The following is a 16,932-nucleotide window of genomic DNA, read 5'->3' as shown; positions in this document are numbered from 1 at the left end:
CTGAACCTGGTCTCCTGACTCAAAGACCACAGCTCTTCCATTTTCACTAAGCTAGACTCCTAGGAGTGAGGTCTCGGGGAGGGTGGAGAATGCCACTTTGGTAGTAAGGTCGTCTCCCTACACTACACCTGTCTCCACAGAGGGACCTCATTAGCCTCCCTACCATCGCCTAGCATCTGAGCCCTCACCTTATATTTGGGCCTGTTGTTCTGATCCAGCTCGGCCTCCAAGATCTCCTCCATCATCTGCTCTTTGGTCTTCCACTTCTGGGGCTCCCTGCCAAACTTGGAGGGAGCCCGGGCTGCCGGCTGCTCAGCGTTCAGTTTTGGTTTCTTGGCAAGCTTCTCTTTGCCGAACACCACCACGTCCCATAGCTTGAGCCACTTCAGAAGACAGCGGTTGGTGTACTGTGGGGAGGAGATGGGACACCTTCATAAGTGGAAGAGAAGGAGGGACCAGTGGGGAAAGTTGTCAATTCACGGGCAAATCATAGATCGTTTTCAGTCGTGTTCAACTCTTCGTGACCCTGTTTGGGGTTTTCTTGGCAAAGATACTGCAGTGGTTTGACATTCCCCTTTCTGGCTCATTTACAGATGAGGAAACTGAAGCAAACAGGGTGAAGTGACCAGCCCAAGATCACACAGCTAGTAAGTGTCTGAGGCCAGATTTGAACTTAGGGAGATGAGTCTTCCTGACTCCAGCCCAGCACTCTAACCACTGCACCACCCAGCTGCTGTTAGAGGTCATCTAATCCAACTCTTGATTTTACAAATGGGAAAACTGAGGCCTAGAGAGGTCACATAGCCAGTCAGTGGCAAAGGTGCATTCAGATTCTTTCTCCAGGGCTGTTTCCGAGCCAAATGTTTCGAGCATTTCTGTCATCTGCTTCCAGAGGGGTCACCAGCAATGCCCTGTCATCTGTCAATCTCTATCCCCCAAGGAAATGTCTGCCACCACCAAGAGACAACTGGATTGCTTTAAACCCCTGGCTCTGTCACTGACCTGCTGTGTGAACACAGACAAGCTCCTGAACCTCTCTGGGCCTGAGTTTCATCTAAGAAAAAATGAGGTGCCTGAACAAAGTCCTCTCTAGCTCTAGATTTATGAACCTATGATCAAGTCCCTTTGGTTATCTGGATTTATCTGTAGCTTTTCCTTTAACCTGTAAAACACCCGCCCCTTGATTCCCTCCAATCCCAGAATTAGCAGGATATCAGTCAAATTATTTTTCTATTCACACTGCCAACCGCCCAACATGCACACACAGTTTTTGTGATGAGAAAACCAATCCTGCTTCTTGGAACACAGACTCACATCATCACTGAGCAACTCCCTGTAGTGCCTGGGAGTGAATAAGTCCACCCAGAGACTGTGCTGGGAAGAGTCTTGATTTTCTTTGCCCGCTTCTTCCTCCACCCGATTAGCTCTGCTGAAACCGTCCCCCATCTCTTGGGTCTCCCCTTCACTGGCTTCCTTATGCCTGAAAATCAACACAACACCAACAGATGAGCATCAAACTACCAAGTGTTTATATTCCCAGCTCCACACCCACACTGCCTCCTACCTTGGGCACAGGGACACAGGACTAGAGCTATATCCTAGTGTATAATATTGTCATTTTCATCACAACCCAACCATGAACAATGAACATCACTCCGATTACTTAAGTGTCCCTATTCTGCCATAAAGAGTGTTTTCTTTTTTTTTTTAATTAATAAAGTATTTTATTTTTTTCCCATTACACGTAAAGATATTTCTCAACTTTTGTTTATACAAGCTTTCCAACTTCAGATTTTTCTCCATACAGAGTGTTTTCTAATTGTATTCATGTAAGTCCTGGGTGTCTCTGTGATAGTTAATTCCCAGTTATTTATTGTAAATGAAATTTAAAAAAAAATCTTTTCCTGATGGGTCTCATTAGCAATAGAAACTTTGAAGATTTTTGTGTGTTTATTTTATCTTTCTACTTGACTGAATCCATTGTTTCGTTTAATTTGCTCACTGACTGTAGGATTCTTTAAAGTAAATGATCAACCCTGGGCAAGTCTTAACCTCAATTGCCTCACACACACACAAAAAAACAAACAACAAAGTAAATGATCATATTGTCTGCAAATAGAGAATTCCGATATAGTTTGGAGGAAAGGTGCAGGATTTTGAGTCAAAGGACCTGAATTCTAATCTCACTTCTGATACTTACTCTCTGTGTGACCTAAAGGAAATAAGTCACCCTCTCTGGGCCTCAGTCTTCTTATCTGAAAAATGAGATTAGACTAGATGGTTCCAAAGGTTTCCTTCATGTCTAAAATCTATCATGATTCATCTGATCCACAGTAGGATAAGGACCAGAAGCTGTGCTTTTAGTGGTGGGAATGTACTATGCTGAGCTGTTGACACTCTCTCACACTGACCAAAGCATGTATTTTGGCTGGTTGAGTAGGGTTAGTCAGAGAGGTTCAGTCTTAGGCTAGGACCCTCACATGAACAGGTGGGTACTTTTTCCTGGGGAAGTAACGAATGAGTATCAAAGGGGACATTGGAACCAGTATCAGTAATGTAGAATCCACAGAAGGCCAAAGGGTTAAGAAGCAAAGTTTTCCCTTAGACCAGCTGATGTTGTCATTCAGTCATTTCATTTGTCTGATTTTTTGGCAGAGATACTGGAGTAGTTTGCCATTTCCTTCTCTAGGTCATTTTAGAGATGGGGAAACCGAGGTAAACAGGGTTAAGTGACTTGCCCAGGGTCACACAGCTAGTAGGTGTCTGAGGCTAAATTTGAACATACTCTAGGCCCAGTGCTCTATATACTGGGCCACCTACCTGCCCTAGATAGACCAGGCAGAAAAGCAAATAACCTCACCTGTTCAACATCTCAGTCAGTCTCTCTGATGCTTCCAGAACCCTCCGCCTACGCTGCAAGCAAACGGATGAGAGAAATCACAGAATCAGAGCTGGAAGAGATGTGGTATGTCAACTCATTTATAATTATAACCCTCTCATTTTACACAGTGAGGCTCACAGAGATGAAATTGATTTGCCCAAAATTATATAGGCAATAAGTGGTGGAGTAAGGATTTGAATCTAGCTCCTTGGATTGGAAATATCTAGCAGTCTTTCTACTACACCAAATCAGTATCACATTAGGCTTCATCACCCACAAGAACCCATCTTGTAGGTTTAACAAAAAATTCAAATTTGAGATTTCAAGCTAGATTTTTCAAAGTTGCCTTGAATAGACTATTTCAGAGGACCTGGCTGGGAATTAGGAAACATGGATTCTAATCTATCCCCTGATTCTGTGTGTGTGACCTTCAACACAAAACCTCTCTCTCTTGTATTTCTCAAGCCCATGGAGGAAGAGTAAGAGAGGCACATCAATGCCAAAGTAACAACTAAATTTCCATTTCTATAGCCCATATACAAGGTGCTCTCTTCATCAAAGTTCAGTGACATAAGAAAAGCCATTTTAAGTACTAATAAGTTAATGGGGGAAAATAATATTATTCCCATTTTACAAATGAGAAAACTGAGGCTTGGGGAAGCCCATGTCAGAAATGGAACGCAAACTCAGGTCTTCGGACTCCAAGTCTAGTGTTTTGTTTTTTTAAAATACTGCTGGGCCCATCTCTCCATCTGGCTTCGTTAATCCTTCACCCTCCTCCAACCAGGAGTCCCCAAGCAAGAAGAACCAGTGGACATGGAGTCTTACCTCATCATCGACTTGCTCCTTCAGGTAAGAAAAGGGCATGCCCAGCAAATGGAGTTGTCCATGTCCACGCCAGTCAGCATCACAGCGGGAGAGCTGGGGGAAACAAGATATATGGACAGATCACTTTTTTCTCTTGTTTTTTGTTTTTGCAGGGCAATGAGGGTTAAGTGACTTGCCCAGGGTCACACAGCTAGTTAAGTGTCAAGTATCTGAATCTGGATTTGAACTCAGGTCCTCCTGAATCCAAGGCCAGTGCTTTATCCACTGCGCCACCTAGCTGCCCCCCCTACATCACTTTTATAAAAACCCCGTCCTAGGATCAAACTCCTTTCTGTGCTCTTCACTCTATGTCTTGGGGCAGCTAGGTGGCTCAGTGGATAGAGCACTGGCCCTGAAGCTGGGAGAACCTGAGTTCAAATCTAACCTCAGACACTTACTAGCTGTGTGACCCTGGGCAAATCACTTAACCCCAATTGCCTTAAATATCTGGGGCCATCTCCAGTCATCCTGATCTATATCTTGCCACTGGACCCAGATGTCTCTGGGGGAGAGAGTGAGGCTAGCAACTCTGCACAGCCCTCCCTTACTGAAATCCAACTCATTGTAAATCATGACATCTATCATGGTCCTCTTCGAGAATAAAGGATGAACAACTCTATGTCCTACTCTTCCACAGACCACCAAGCCTCCACTATACCCCAGTCATGTTAAAAGGGAAGGAATGACAAATCCATATGTACTTGGATGGGAAACGACTTAATGGACAACACTTCTTTCTTTCTTTCTTTTTTTTTTAATTAAAATTTTTTTTTCTTTTGGTGAGGCAATTGGGGTCAAGTGACTTGCCCAGGGTCACACAGCTAGTAAGTGTTAAGTGTCTGAGGTTGGATTTTAATTCAGGTCCTCCTGAATCCAGGGCCAGTGCTCTATCCACTGTGCCACCTAGCTGCCCCCAACACTTCTGATCATCTGTATTTTAACAGGGCCAAAGGAATGACGCCCTTAATGATGGAATTTTGGAGGCCACCGTGATGGGTGAAACCTGGAACACAGGCAGTCCCTAGGACTAACAAGAACACGGGTCAAATCCTATTTGAACAGGTTCCATGGGATAGCTCACATTCTTTTCTTATCTTGGAATTAATTAGGCCATAGAGTTGGGCAAAAATCCAAACTTACTAAGAAGACAAATCTGTGTGAAGAAAGTACTTAATTTCACACAAGAATCCTTCCGTTCATAAACAAGCATGTTCCTTTAAATCATGAGCTATCCTGGTTAATTTAAATTAGGTTTCAATCTATATACAACTTTTTCAGAAAAACTATACCTGTTATATAAAGGGAGGCATCTTTGAATGAAGTTACTAGCACAGTGCTAGGCCCATAGAAAGCCTTAAGTACCAAACGAACAGAATTACTGAATAAACAGTTCACATTCCTATAGTGTCTTATGGTTTACGAAAATTTTTTTTTCCACAATAATTTCGTGAGACATTTCCTTCACTGCTGAGGACACTGAGGTCCAGAAAGGTTAAAAACAATTTGTCCAAGGTCACAAGGTAATTAGCAACAGGGCCAGTGCTTAAATACAGGTTAGCATATTCCCATTATTCTACGGGGTCGAAGACCTAGGGTTCAAATCCCAGCTCAGACTTTGGTTGGCTGTTGAACAAGTTACTCCCCATCTCTTAGTTTTGCTTTCCTCTTCTGAATATTGAAAGGGTTTGGATGAGATCATGGATTCAGAGCTGGAAGGAACCTCGATTTCCATTTAGTCACCGCCCCCCCCCCCCCATTTAATAGAAGAGAGAATTGAAATGGAAAGCTTGGATAATCTGCCCCAGACAACACAGGTAAAGGTTGTAGGACTAGTAACCTACATCAATGCAGCATTTTAAGGTTTGCAAAGAGTTTTCTGCACAACACTGTATACACAAGCATAATTTGCCCTATTTTACAGATGAGCAAAGAGAGGCTCTGAGAGATTGTGACTTGCCCATGACAAAAAAAACTAGTGTCAAAAGTTAAGTGAGAATTTTAAGTTAAGATAACAGGTAGAATTTGAACTCAGATTCTCTGACTTAATTTAAATCCAGGACTCCACTAATTTCTAACTTCTCTTCAGCTTTTAAGTTTTAGGAAAATTCCATGACCTAATAATCGGGGTATAATGGCCAGGGTTTCTACCCATTCTCCCCTTGCTATTGTAAGAAAATAATGGGTTTTGGACTGCCCAAAGGCCCCAGCTCTAGGAGGAGATTGATTGGATTGACTGACTTCGTGGATTAACTCACTTAAACTTAATTCAATTAAAACCACACCTGCCTGGCCCCCAAGAGGGTGTGTTCTCAGAGGCTGTGAACTCTGGCCTCAACATGGGACCACCCTCAAGTCCAGTGAACCAATGGATTTGGGTGATGCCAGCCAATTAGCTTGAAGCAGTGTGGAAGAAGGACTTCCTCTCCTCAGGACGCAGAGAAAGTTTCCACTCTCAGTTTCTCTCTCAAACACCTTGAAAAAGGACTTGAAAAAAGAAACAGGCCAGGCTGATCTCTAGGCTAGATAGGCCTTTTCTTGACTTTCCGACCCAGGTGTTCCCTTTTTACTAATATTTGGTATTCTTCAATAAACGCTTAATGCCCCAAAACTGGTGCTAAAGTTTCTAATTTATAAGTAACAAATATATTAGATAACCCAGCTAATTTTACCCAAACTTGGGACAGAAATAAGGCGACCACACATTTAATTACAGGTTTAAGCTAATTCTTTTCCTAAAATCCAAGGAAATTATCTCCTAGACGTGACTGGACCAGACAGGCCCTACCTGTTCATGGAGCTTCCTGGTTACCTAAGGGCATAAAAAAAGACTACCAAGAAAGAGCGAGGGCCCTTCAGGCCTGGCTGATGTTCCAATATCCTGACCAGACCCTTTCAATATGGGGGTGAGTATGTGTGTGTGTTGGGGAGTGTTGTGCCTATCTACCATAGGACTATATCCTTGATGACTATCCTTCTACAAATGTCCATGCTATGACTAAGTAGATCTCCATTTTTTGGACTGTTGGATGACTTACAAGTGTCTGTTTTTATTCCAATATTGAACCTAAACTCCTAGGCCTGAGTCAGACTGAGCCCACCACATGGGGCCAATAGCCCAATGATGAAAAATGTCTTAGATCCTAGATCTCCATCTCCAGAGCCAATCTCTTTCCTGGGCTCTATCAAGCTCTATCCCAGTTCTGAACAGTGAAAAGAACACTGGGCTAAGAATTGGGTCATTCATCTCCAACTGCTATTTTTCTGGAAGATCTCAATGGTGCCTCAAACTTACTATATACAAATCTGAATGCATCATCTTGTTTCTCCAAAACTTGCCTCTCTCCCTAATTTCTCTTTCTGTTGAGAACATGAGTATCTTCCCAGGCACCAACGCTTGAAAGTTCAGCATCCTCAAATGATTTGTCCCATCATCTCTCAGTCTCTAGATCATTCATTTACTTCTTTTTGTTTGGTTGTGTTTTTTTTTTTGGTGAGGCAATTGGGGTTAAGTGACTTGCCCAGGGTCACACAGCTAGTAAGTGTTAAGTGTCTGAGGGCGGATTTGAACTCAGGTCCTCCTGAATCCCGGGCCAGTGCTCTATCTACTGCGCCACCTAGCTGCCCCCATTTACTTCTAATAAGATGCCAGATTCTATTGCTTCTCATTTCCTTTCTACCATCAAAACTCTAGTTCAGGACCTTATTTCTTCTACCTTAATTGTTGTAACAATCTTCCTATTGGTCCTGCTGCCTATCAACCCCCCTCTCCTTTTTCATTTAATTTTTTTCTCAATTACATGTAAACAAAAAACCTTAACATTCATTTCGTATTGTGTTCCATATTCTCTCCCTCTTCCTTCCCCTCTCCTTGAGAAGGCAAGCAATTTGATATAGATTATATACATACAGTCATGCAATGTCTTGCAACGTTTCCATATTAGCCATGTTGCAAAAGAAATGCAGACCAGGGGCAGCTAGATGGCGCAGAGGTTAAGGTGCCGGCCCTGGATTCGGGAGTACCTGAGTTCAGGTCCGGCCTCAGACACTTGACACTTGTTGGCTATGTGACCCTGGGCAGGTCACTTAACCCCCATTGCCTAAAAAAAAAAAAAAGAAAGAAAGAAAGAAAAAAAGAAAAGAAAAAAAGAAACGCAGACCAAAAAAACCCCCAAGAATAATAAAGTTAAAAAAAAAAAGAGTATGCTTCAATCTGCATTTCAGACTCCATCAGGTCTTTCTCTGGAGAAGGATAACATTTTTCATCATGAGTCCTTTGGAATTGTCTTGGATCACTGTATTGCTGAGAACAGCTAAACCATTCACAGCTGGTCAATAGTGCTATTACTGTGTACAATGTTCTCCTGGTTCAGCTCACTTCACTTTTCATTATCACTTCCTTTCAAACCCATCACCACAACTACTTTCTAACAGGCCACTGTCATCACAACACTCTTCCACCAGAAAATCACACTGTCTGTTGAACAAATGAGATGGTTCTGATCCTAGAATTCAAGGTTTTCCATGATCTATCTCATAGAACTGTTGTGAGGAGAATGCTTTATAAACCTTAAAGTGCTATGGGGTTTCTCTTTCTCCTCCTCCTCCATCATCATCATTGCTGCCACTGACACCAGCAGCAGCACCAGCACCAGCAGCAGCACCACCACCGCCATTATCACCATCATCACCTTCCAGATTACCTTTCTAGCTCATACTACTCATCTTCATGTATCCTACATTGAAGTCAAAATGGACTACTTTCCATCTCCTATTTTTTTCCTGCCATCTCTTATCTCCAAGTCTTTGCTAATGCAGTGGCCTAGAATATAGTATGCTCTTTTTTTCTTCCCATCTCTGTTTTTTCAAGTCCTCTTCTTCAACTCAGACACCCCTGCCATTCACCTCCAAAGCACCTGGCACACAGTAAACCATTAATAATTGCTTGTTCCCTTGCCCTGCCTCTAGCCACTGCAGATGGAAGAGAAACAACATGATCAAGAAGGAAGAACACTGAATCTGGAGTCAGAAAAACTTGGGTTCAAATCCTACCTCTGATACTTACTAGTTGTATGAGCAAGTACAAGTCACTTTGCCTCTATAAGGCTTAGTTTCCTTATCTGAAAAATAGGGATGATGCCTGTAGTCCCCACCTACCAGGACTGTTGTGAAGACTGGAGGAGTGGTTTGCTCGTCTGAAGTCATTATGTAAATTCAGCTATAATTAGTATCATCTCACTCTTGAAATTTCTTCATTTTCCCACACTCTGCTTGGATTATGCCTTTGCACACTCATCCCACTGCCCCTTGCACCAGTCATTTATGTACTTGTCTTTCCCCCCATATTAGACTGTGAGCTGCTTGAAGGAAGGGCCTATATCATGTGGGTAGAACACTGAAGGCTCAGCCAATCCTCCAGTTCCTCTTACCTTTACTCCTACTCCCGATGGGTCGTCTTTTAACGCCATGAAGACTCTAGTGCCATCTGTGGACGTCACATTGACATATTCCTCCAGGACTGGGGGGCGTTTCAGAACTCGTTTCTTGTCTCTGCAAACAGGTGGTGTCATCTGCAGGAGACCCACATCACTGATGTCTAAGGGCCCTTGGTCCAGAAGTTTGTCTAAGTCTCTATAGCGTCCACAGGGGATAAACGCAATTATTAATGAGCAAGTAAGTCTGAGGGTCCGGAGACAAAATTTCCCATCCCCATTTCAGTTACCAACTTCCCAATTTTGTACAGTGGAAAGAGCTGGGAATTGGGTAGGATTCCAACCTAAGTTCTGTTACTAATTTGCTGTGTTAACCAGGCAAGTCACTTTTCTATTCTGGGCTCTATTTCCCTCCTCTAAAAAATAAGAATGACATTTATTAATAATGTATTTAATATTATCAATTATTCACTTCTACAACACTCTACGATTTACAAAGAGCTTCTGTCCCAGGAATCTCCTGAGTTCGGGAGGGCAAGCATTTATCGTTCCCATCTTTAAAATCAGGGAATAGGTTCAAGAGAGGTTATGGTGATGTGCCCAGTGTTTTAGAGCTACTAAGCTTTGGAGCAATAACTTGAACTCAAGTCTCTGACTCCAAGAGCAGCACTGTTACCACTGTACAACAATGGTTCCTACCTTTCACACTCATCGTCCCATCTGACTCTTTTGAGTAGGGTAACTACTCCACTTTGCAGAAGAGGGAATCCAGGCACAGACTGTATTAAGCCAAAACCAGAATTCAGAGCTACTGACTCTTGTCTTGTGTTCTTTCCATCATACCAGCCCCTCTTAATTCCAGTGCCTTTCCTCGGCCTGTTATCTCCCCCACTAGATTGTAAGCTTTGTGAGGAGAGAGATTGGGGGTTTTTTGCCTCTTTTTGTATCCCCAGAACTGCTCTCTATGAGTGAAATGCAGAATTGCAGCAGCTCAAAAGAAATGTGAGTTGTGCAAATTTAGAGACAACTCCACTCCAAATGGACCATTTGTGCCCGACCTGTGTGTAGAACCTTCCAAACTTGTACTGGTTTGATGAACCACAGTCAGACACACTATACCTTGACTCCAACATAGTGATGTCATTTTGGTTCTCATCCACAACAACCAACCACTAACCAACCAACCAGCATCCTCATTGCTTGGCAATGCGCCCAGCATGTAGTAGGTGCTTAATAAATACCTCACTGCTTTTGCACAGTAGCCACTTTGCTATACTCACACCTACCTGTTGCTCCAGGCCTCTTGGAAGTCTTCGGGAGAAAGGGGTGGGGTGATATCCTTGGGAGGGGAGTCAGGATAGATTGGTTCTTCCTCTAGGCCAAAGGTCAGCTTCTTGACTACCTCCATCTTCTGCCTCTTAGGCTTAGGTGCTGTTGGAACACCATGTGGAAGTAATGAAGAGCCTGGACAGAGGCATCAGGTGCCTAAATTTCTCTAGGCCTGCCCCCTAATTTCCAGTATCCCTTAATGCCTTGGTAAAAGGGGTGGAACCAGGATCCAAGAGCTTCCTCAACTCATTCATCAAAAACATCATCCTTTGGAGGTTAGGGATATCAGTCCTCAAGCACCTCAGCTACTCTAAATAAGCTACTTCATCTCTGTCACCTGGGAATAGGCCTAAACCCTTAGGGAACCTCTTCCCAAGGCCAAGGCCACCTCTCAAGGCACCAAGTTCCTGAATTTCAATCCTCCTGATTGCAATTGGGAGTTAGATTAAAATTTAACTGGGAAATATTTAACAAAATAAATTAAATGACAACAGAACATAGATAATGACAATCTATGGGTTTCTAAGTCACTGTGCAGTCAGCCTATTGTTTCTTTTTTAGTTTGACACCACTGCTCCTGGGGCAAACTGGAGACAGTTTGTGATCTGTCCTGAAATGAGAAAGCCAAAAAAAGGTATTGAGACCAGAGAAGGCCCAGCTCATCATAGATATCTAGAATCCAGAAGGCCAGGGTGATAGTTCCAGGTCATATCTGGTACTTGGCATATGTTCCATTTTAGAATCATGATTACATCAGCCTCCTTGCTGCATTTTAGGAAGGATGTGCACAAGCATGTTCAGAGGAAAGTGACAAGATTGGTTTCTAAACCATGCTATGGAATAATTGAAGGAACCGGGGATTTGTAGACTTGGCAGGGACAAAACATCATTGGGTCTTTGCATTCCCATGTAGGTATTTATAATAAAAGCTTGCTGAAGCTTGGCCCCCAAAGAAAAAAGAAGGCCATGCGGGAGGACAGTGGGTTTGATACATGGGCATCGTGTCAGATTTTTTTTTCTGATCTGCTGGTTAGTTTTGATGAACTGTTTATTCCTCTTTGTTTTTATTCCTGGAGCTGGAAGAACTGAGTTCAAACCTGCATGCAAGTCACTTAACTTCTCCTTGCCTCAATTTCTTCATCTATAAAATGGGAATAATAATAGGACCTACCTCTCCAGGTTGTTTTAAGGATACTATGAAGTATGTGTAAAGCACTTTGCAAACCTTAAAGCATCATATAAATGCTATTATTATGATGGATGTTCCTTTGGGAGTAGGAGAACAAGAGATATAATGGGAAATAGAAAACATAATGGAATATAAATAAATATTAAATATAAAAAATATTTATTAAAACCAAAAAATGCTTATGGGATGGAGAGGATTTGATTTTCTTTCCCCTGTGGCTCTACAGGGCAGAACTAGAAGCAATGGTTGTAAGTTATGAGAAGAGTTTGATGCAGTAGAAGAATAAATTGTTGTAATGATTGTTGTTTATTATTTGCAGTTGTGTCTGACTCGAGGTTTTTCTTGACAGAGATATTAGAGTGGTTTGCCATTTCCTTCTCCAGCTCATTTTACAGATGAGGAAACTGAGACAAACAGGGTTAAGTGACGTGCCCAGAGTCACACAGCTAAGTAAGTGTCTGAGGCCAGATTTGAACTCAGGTCTTCTTGACTTTAGGCCTCGCACTCTATCCCCTGGGCTACTGAGCTGCCTATAATTACAGCTGTCTATATCAGCTGTCAGAAACCTACTGGAATGGCCTGCCATCATTTTTTAGGTCCCCACAAAATAAAAGTTCTATTGTATTTAAAAATTAAAGACCATTCTTAGCTTGTAGGCTATATGAAAATAGGTGGCTGGCATATTTGGCCCTCCATTTTGCCAACTCTTCCTCCACGTGAAAGTCAAATGGACTGCCTTGGAGAGTTTATTGCTCCTGGAAAGGTCTGTGTGGGGGCTGGATGGCTACTTATCACGATATTATACTTCATGTGGGGAGTTCACCTAGATGACTTCTTTCTTTTTTCTTTTTGGTGGGGCAATGAGAGTTAAGTGACTTGCCCAGGGTCACACAGCTAGTAAGTGTCAAGTGTCTGAGGCCAGACTTGAACTCAGGTCCTTCTGAATCCAGGGCAGGTGCTTTATCTACTGCGCCACCTAGTTGCCCCCAGCCTAGGTGACTTCTGAGATCTCTTCCATAATTTGTTATAGGTTTCAAGGTAGGTCTCTGTTGTGTCCTTAGGTTTGGTGAGCCTGCTTATGTGATCTAACAGGCTCTGATCCCCACTCTAGCAGCAAGGTGGTTTGGCAACTTACTGCATGTGAGGTCTCCTGTGAATAAAAACTCAGAGTCCTTCTCTTCCTCTTGTCCCTTGAGGTCAACAGTCAGGCCCCGTTTCTTCTTGGAGCTGCCGTCCCCAACATCCGGGCAGTTTTTGCGGGGGGAAATGCCATTTTGTTGGTGGTGAATGCCAATGGAGGAAGGAATGACATCCCCAGAAGCAATGGCCTGTTCAAATGTTAGCTTGTTCTTTGGGGGTTGTGAGGCTCTGGCTGGTGGGAGAGAGCGATTTCCTGGAAGAAAAACCAACATTGTCATAGGCTAGAAGGGAAGGAGACATTTCTAGGAGCAAGGAACAAAAAAACCTCATAGCAATAGTTATCATACAGTGGCTTTGGACCTGGATTCAAATCCTGCCTCTGTTCACTACTGTGTGACCACTTAACCTATATGGGTCTCATTTTCCTCATCAGTGGAGACAGCTAAGGGGAGCAGTGGTTAGAGCCCTGGGCCTAGAGTGAAGAAGACCTGAGTTCAGATCTGTCCTCAGATACTTATTAGTTGTGTGACCCTGGACAAGTTATTTAATCTCTGTCTGCCTCAGTTTTCTCAACTACAAAATGGGAATTATAATAATACCTACCTCACAGAATTGTTGTGATGATCAAATAATCAACAGACAATAAGTATTTATTAAGTGCCTACTATGTGCCAGGCAAGGCAGCTAGGTGGCTCAGTGGACAGAGTGCTGGGCCTGCAGTCAGGAAGACCTGAATTCAAATCTGAACTCAGACAATTGACCTTAGGCAATTCATTTAACCTCTGTTTGTCTTAAACCATTGGAGAAGGAAATAGCAGACCACTGCAGTATCTTTGTCAAGAAAACCCCATGGAGAGTATTGGTATGCTATGGTGCACTGGAAGAGGCAGATGTGACTGAACAACAATGTGCCAGGCACTGTGCTAAGAGCTGGGGATACCTTTTTGTGGTGGCTAAGATCCGGAAATCAAAGCAATGTCCATCAATTAAGGAATGGCTAAACAAGCTGTGGTATACGATAGTGATGGAATATTATTGTGCTATAAGAAATGACAAGCAGGATGATTTCAAAAAGTCCTGGAAAGACTTCTATGAACTGATGTATAGTGAAGTGAGACAAACCATGGAAACATTGTGCACAGAGACAGCAATATTGTTTGATGAAGAATGGTGAATGACTTAACTATTCTCAACAATATAATGATCCAAGACAATCCCAAAGGACTATTGATGAAACACACTATCCACCTTCAAAGAAAGAACTGATATTGATGGAACACAGAATGAAGCATGAATCATGCTATTTTTCACTTTCTTTCATTTTTTTCTTTTATTCAAGTTTTCTTTTATAAAATGACTAATATGGCAATGTTTTACATAATTGTATAACCCATATCTGCTTACTGGAGAGGAGATAGAGGGAAAGAGGAATAAAAATTGGAACCCCAAACTATAAATAAAAATGTTATTACTTAAAAAAAAAGATTTAAGTGGCAGCTAGGTGGCACAGTGGATAGAGCGCCGGCCCTGGAGTCAGGAGTACCTGAGTTCAAATCCAGCCTCAGACACTTAACACTTACTAGCTGTGTGACCCTGGACAAGTCACTTAACCCCAATTGCCTCACACACACAAAAAAAGATTTAAGCAGTAGGATTCTTGTTTTAGTATTGACACAAGCATTTATTCCATGTTGTTAGATTATGCATATCATATATCATATCATATATGCATATCTATATCAGATTACCTGCTGTATAGGGGAGGGGGGAGGGACAAGAGGGAGGGAGAAAAATCTGAAATTGGAAAGTTTGTACAAACAAATGTTGAGAACTATTTTTACATGTAACTGGAAAAAATAAAATACTTCTATCAGAAAAAAAAGCTGGTGATATCAATAAGAAAGACAATCTTTACTCTCAAGGAAGTTAGATAATAAGTGCTACATCATGTTAGCTATTATTATTATTATTATTGTTACTTATATTTACAAGTTCTTCTCCCTCCAGTAAAATGAAGAGACTGGACTAGACAGTATCTAACTATGGTTTCTTTCGGTTCTAAATCTGTAATTCTATGATGGTGGCTTCTATTTTAACCACAATAACAGTTATGACAACAATAGCAGCTTCTGCTTCTAAGGTGTTTTTATGATTTAGTTCATGGTGTTTCTGTGTGACCCTAGGCAAGTCACTTAATCTTTTGTGTCTGAGTTTCCTCATCTGTAAAAGGATGAGACTGGATTCAGTAGCCATTAACATCCTTTATGCTATATCTATCATATATACATATTTATATAAAGATATCATACATATACATATCCTCCATATTAAGTGTACCATAGACTTCTGAGACAGGAAGTGCAAGAATTGTCATCAATTATTTTTCAGATGAGGAAAATGGGCCACAGAAAAGGGACCTGCTTTGCCTGGGTTGAGGTAGCAAAGCTGGAAATAAAACCCAGAAGTAATCCCAGCTCACTTTTCTTAAGTGCTTTTTCAATATACAAAGTGCTTTCCTCACATCCTCGTGAGAGGTAGTGCAAACTTTTATTATCCCTATTTGACAGATGAGAAGACTGAGGCTGAGATACACAAGGTAGTGGGGGCCCAAACCCAGGGTCTCCTCCACCACCTAGGCCAGAGTTACCTGTACTACACTACACTGGAAAAGTGGTGATTATGGCACAAGGTGAGGAAAGCCTCCAAAGGGCGAGAGGAATGGAGAGTGGCTGATGCTTAAGTTCTGTTTCTTGGTGTCTGTACTTAGACAAACTGCTGTGCCTAGAGTTCTTACACAAAATACGAACAATTCATGTTTATATAGTGCTTTAAGGTTTACGTTGTTTACTTTACACTCACAACAACCCTGAGAAGTAGGTGTTATTATTATTCTCATCTTACAGAGGAAGAAACTGAGGCTCAGAGAGGTACTTTGTCCTGGGTCACACACTAGTATCTTTAGGATTTCTATTTTAGTATTTAATTGAGGATTTTTAATTTGTTCTTTTTCTAGCTTTTTTAGTTGCATGCCCAATTCATTGATCTCCTATTTCTCTATTTTATACGTGTAAACATTTAGAGATATAAAATTTCCCCTAAGGATTGCTTTGGCTGCATCCCATAAGTTTTGGTATGTCACATACTAGTATCTGAGACAGGATTTGAAGTCTTGGCTCCAGGGCCGGTACTGTATTGTGCCACATTGCCTCGACAATAATAATAATAGTAGCTAATAAGAGTAGTTTTTAAAAGAGTAGGGTTGAGGAGAGGGGCGGCACAGTGGATAGAGCAACGGCCCTGGAGTCAGGAGGTCCTGAATTAAATCGGACCTCAGACATCTGACACTTACTAGCTGTGTGACCTAAGGCAAGTCACTTAACCCTCATTACCCCACCAAAAAAAAAAAAAGAGTAGGTTTCTAAAAAGCCTTACAACAACCTTGAGAAGAAAGTTCTATCGTTATCCTGATTTTACTGATGGAAACTGAGGCTGAGAGAGGTGACTTGCCCAGGGACACACAGGTAGGAAGTGTGTAGAAGAGAATTCGAACTCAGGCCATCCCGATTTCAAGTCCACCGGGCTAACCGTTACATTTGCAAGGGATGCTCACTGCTCATAGGGGCCAGAAACTAGTCCCACGAATGCAGCCACAGGACAGTATCGTAGGGCCAGAGCTGTCGTCCCCATAAAGCTTCTGCTCTTCTCACCCAGCACGGCTCCCAGTCCCGCATTTCCTGCAGGTCTCCCGAAGCGGAGGGGGTGTCGACTGGCCAGTCTCCCCAGCCCAACCCTGCCCCCCTTTCCCCGGCCGCAGCCCCGGGAGGTTCTCCTCACCCACCTTCCAGCTCCGCTAAGACTTCCAACTCGGATGCAAACTGGTCTTCGAACTCATCTTCGATGCCGTATAGTTCCTGCTCGTAGTCCTCCATCGCGGCTCCAAACAGGCGGCGGACTCAGCAGGGGCCTCAAGAGCCCCTGGGCGCGGGTCTCTAGCCCAAACACCTGAGGCTGCCCCGACGCCCAGCTGCTGGTCCGAAAGACCCGCGCTTAGCCGGCGCGCCGGGGTGCGCGCGCACCCTTTTCCTCGGCGAATTCCG

The 16,932-nt window shown here is 42.7% G+C and overlaps 1 protein-coding gene across 1 annotated transcript in view; it reads right to left on the bottom strand.

Annotated features, from left to right (window-relative positions):
- Positions 1-16,868, bottom strand: part of CHTF18 (chromosome transmission fidelity factor 18) — a 58,648-nt gene extending 41,780 nt beyond the window's left edge. Inside the window, exons 1-8 of the mRNA XM_043979304.1 lie at positions 16,674-16,868; positions 12,831-13,088; positions 10,464-10,608; positions 9,175-9,376; positions 3,710-3,802; positions 2,861-2,913; positions 1,315-1,480; positions 189-407 (exon numbers count right to left, since the gene is read on the bottom strand). Coding sequence (XP_043835239.1) covers positions 189-407; positions 1,315-1,480; positions 2,861-2,913; positions 3,710-3,802; positions 9,175-9,376; positions 10,464-10,608; positions 12,831-13,088; positions 16,674-16,764 — 1,227 coding nt within the window. The 5' untranslated portion in view covers positions 16,765-16,868. The remainder of the gene's footprint in view (positions 1-188; positions 408-1,314; positions 1,481-2,860; positions 2,914-3,709; positions 3,803-9,174; positions 9,377-10,463; positions 10,609-12,830; positions 13,089-16,673) is intronic.
- Between the last annotated feature and the right edge of the window lie 64 nt (positions 16,869-16,932).

The sequence above is a fragment of the Dromiciops gliroides genome, chromosome 1 (assembly GCF_019393635.1).
Source record: "Dromiciops gliroides isolate mDroGli1 chromosome 1, mDroGli1.pri, whole genome shotgun sequence".
Classification (NCBI taxonomy): domain Eukaryota; kingdom Metazoa; phylum Chordata; class Mammalia; order Microbiotheria; family Microbiotheriidae; genus Dromiciops; species Dromiciops gliroides.
This window is presented reverse-complemented; position numbering and strand designations above follow the sequence as displayed.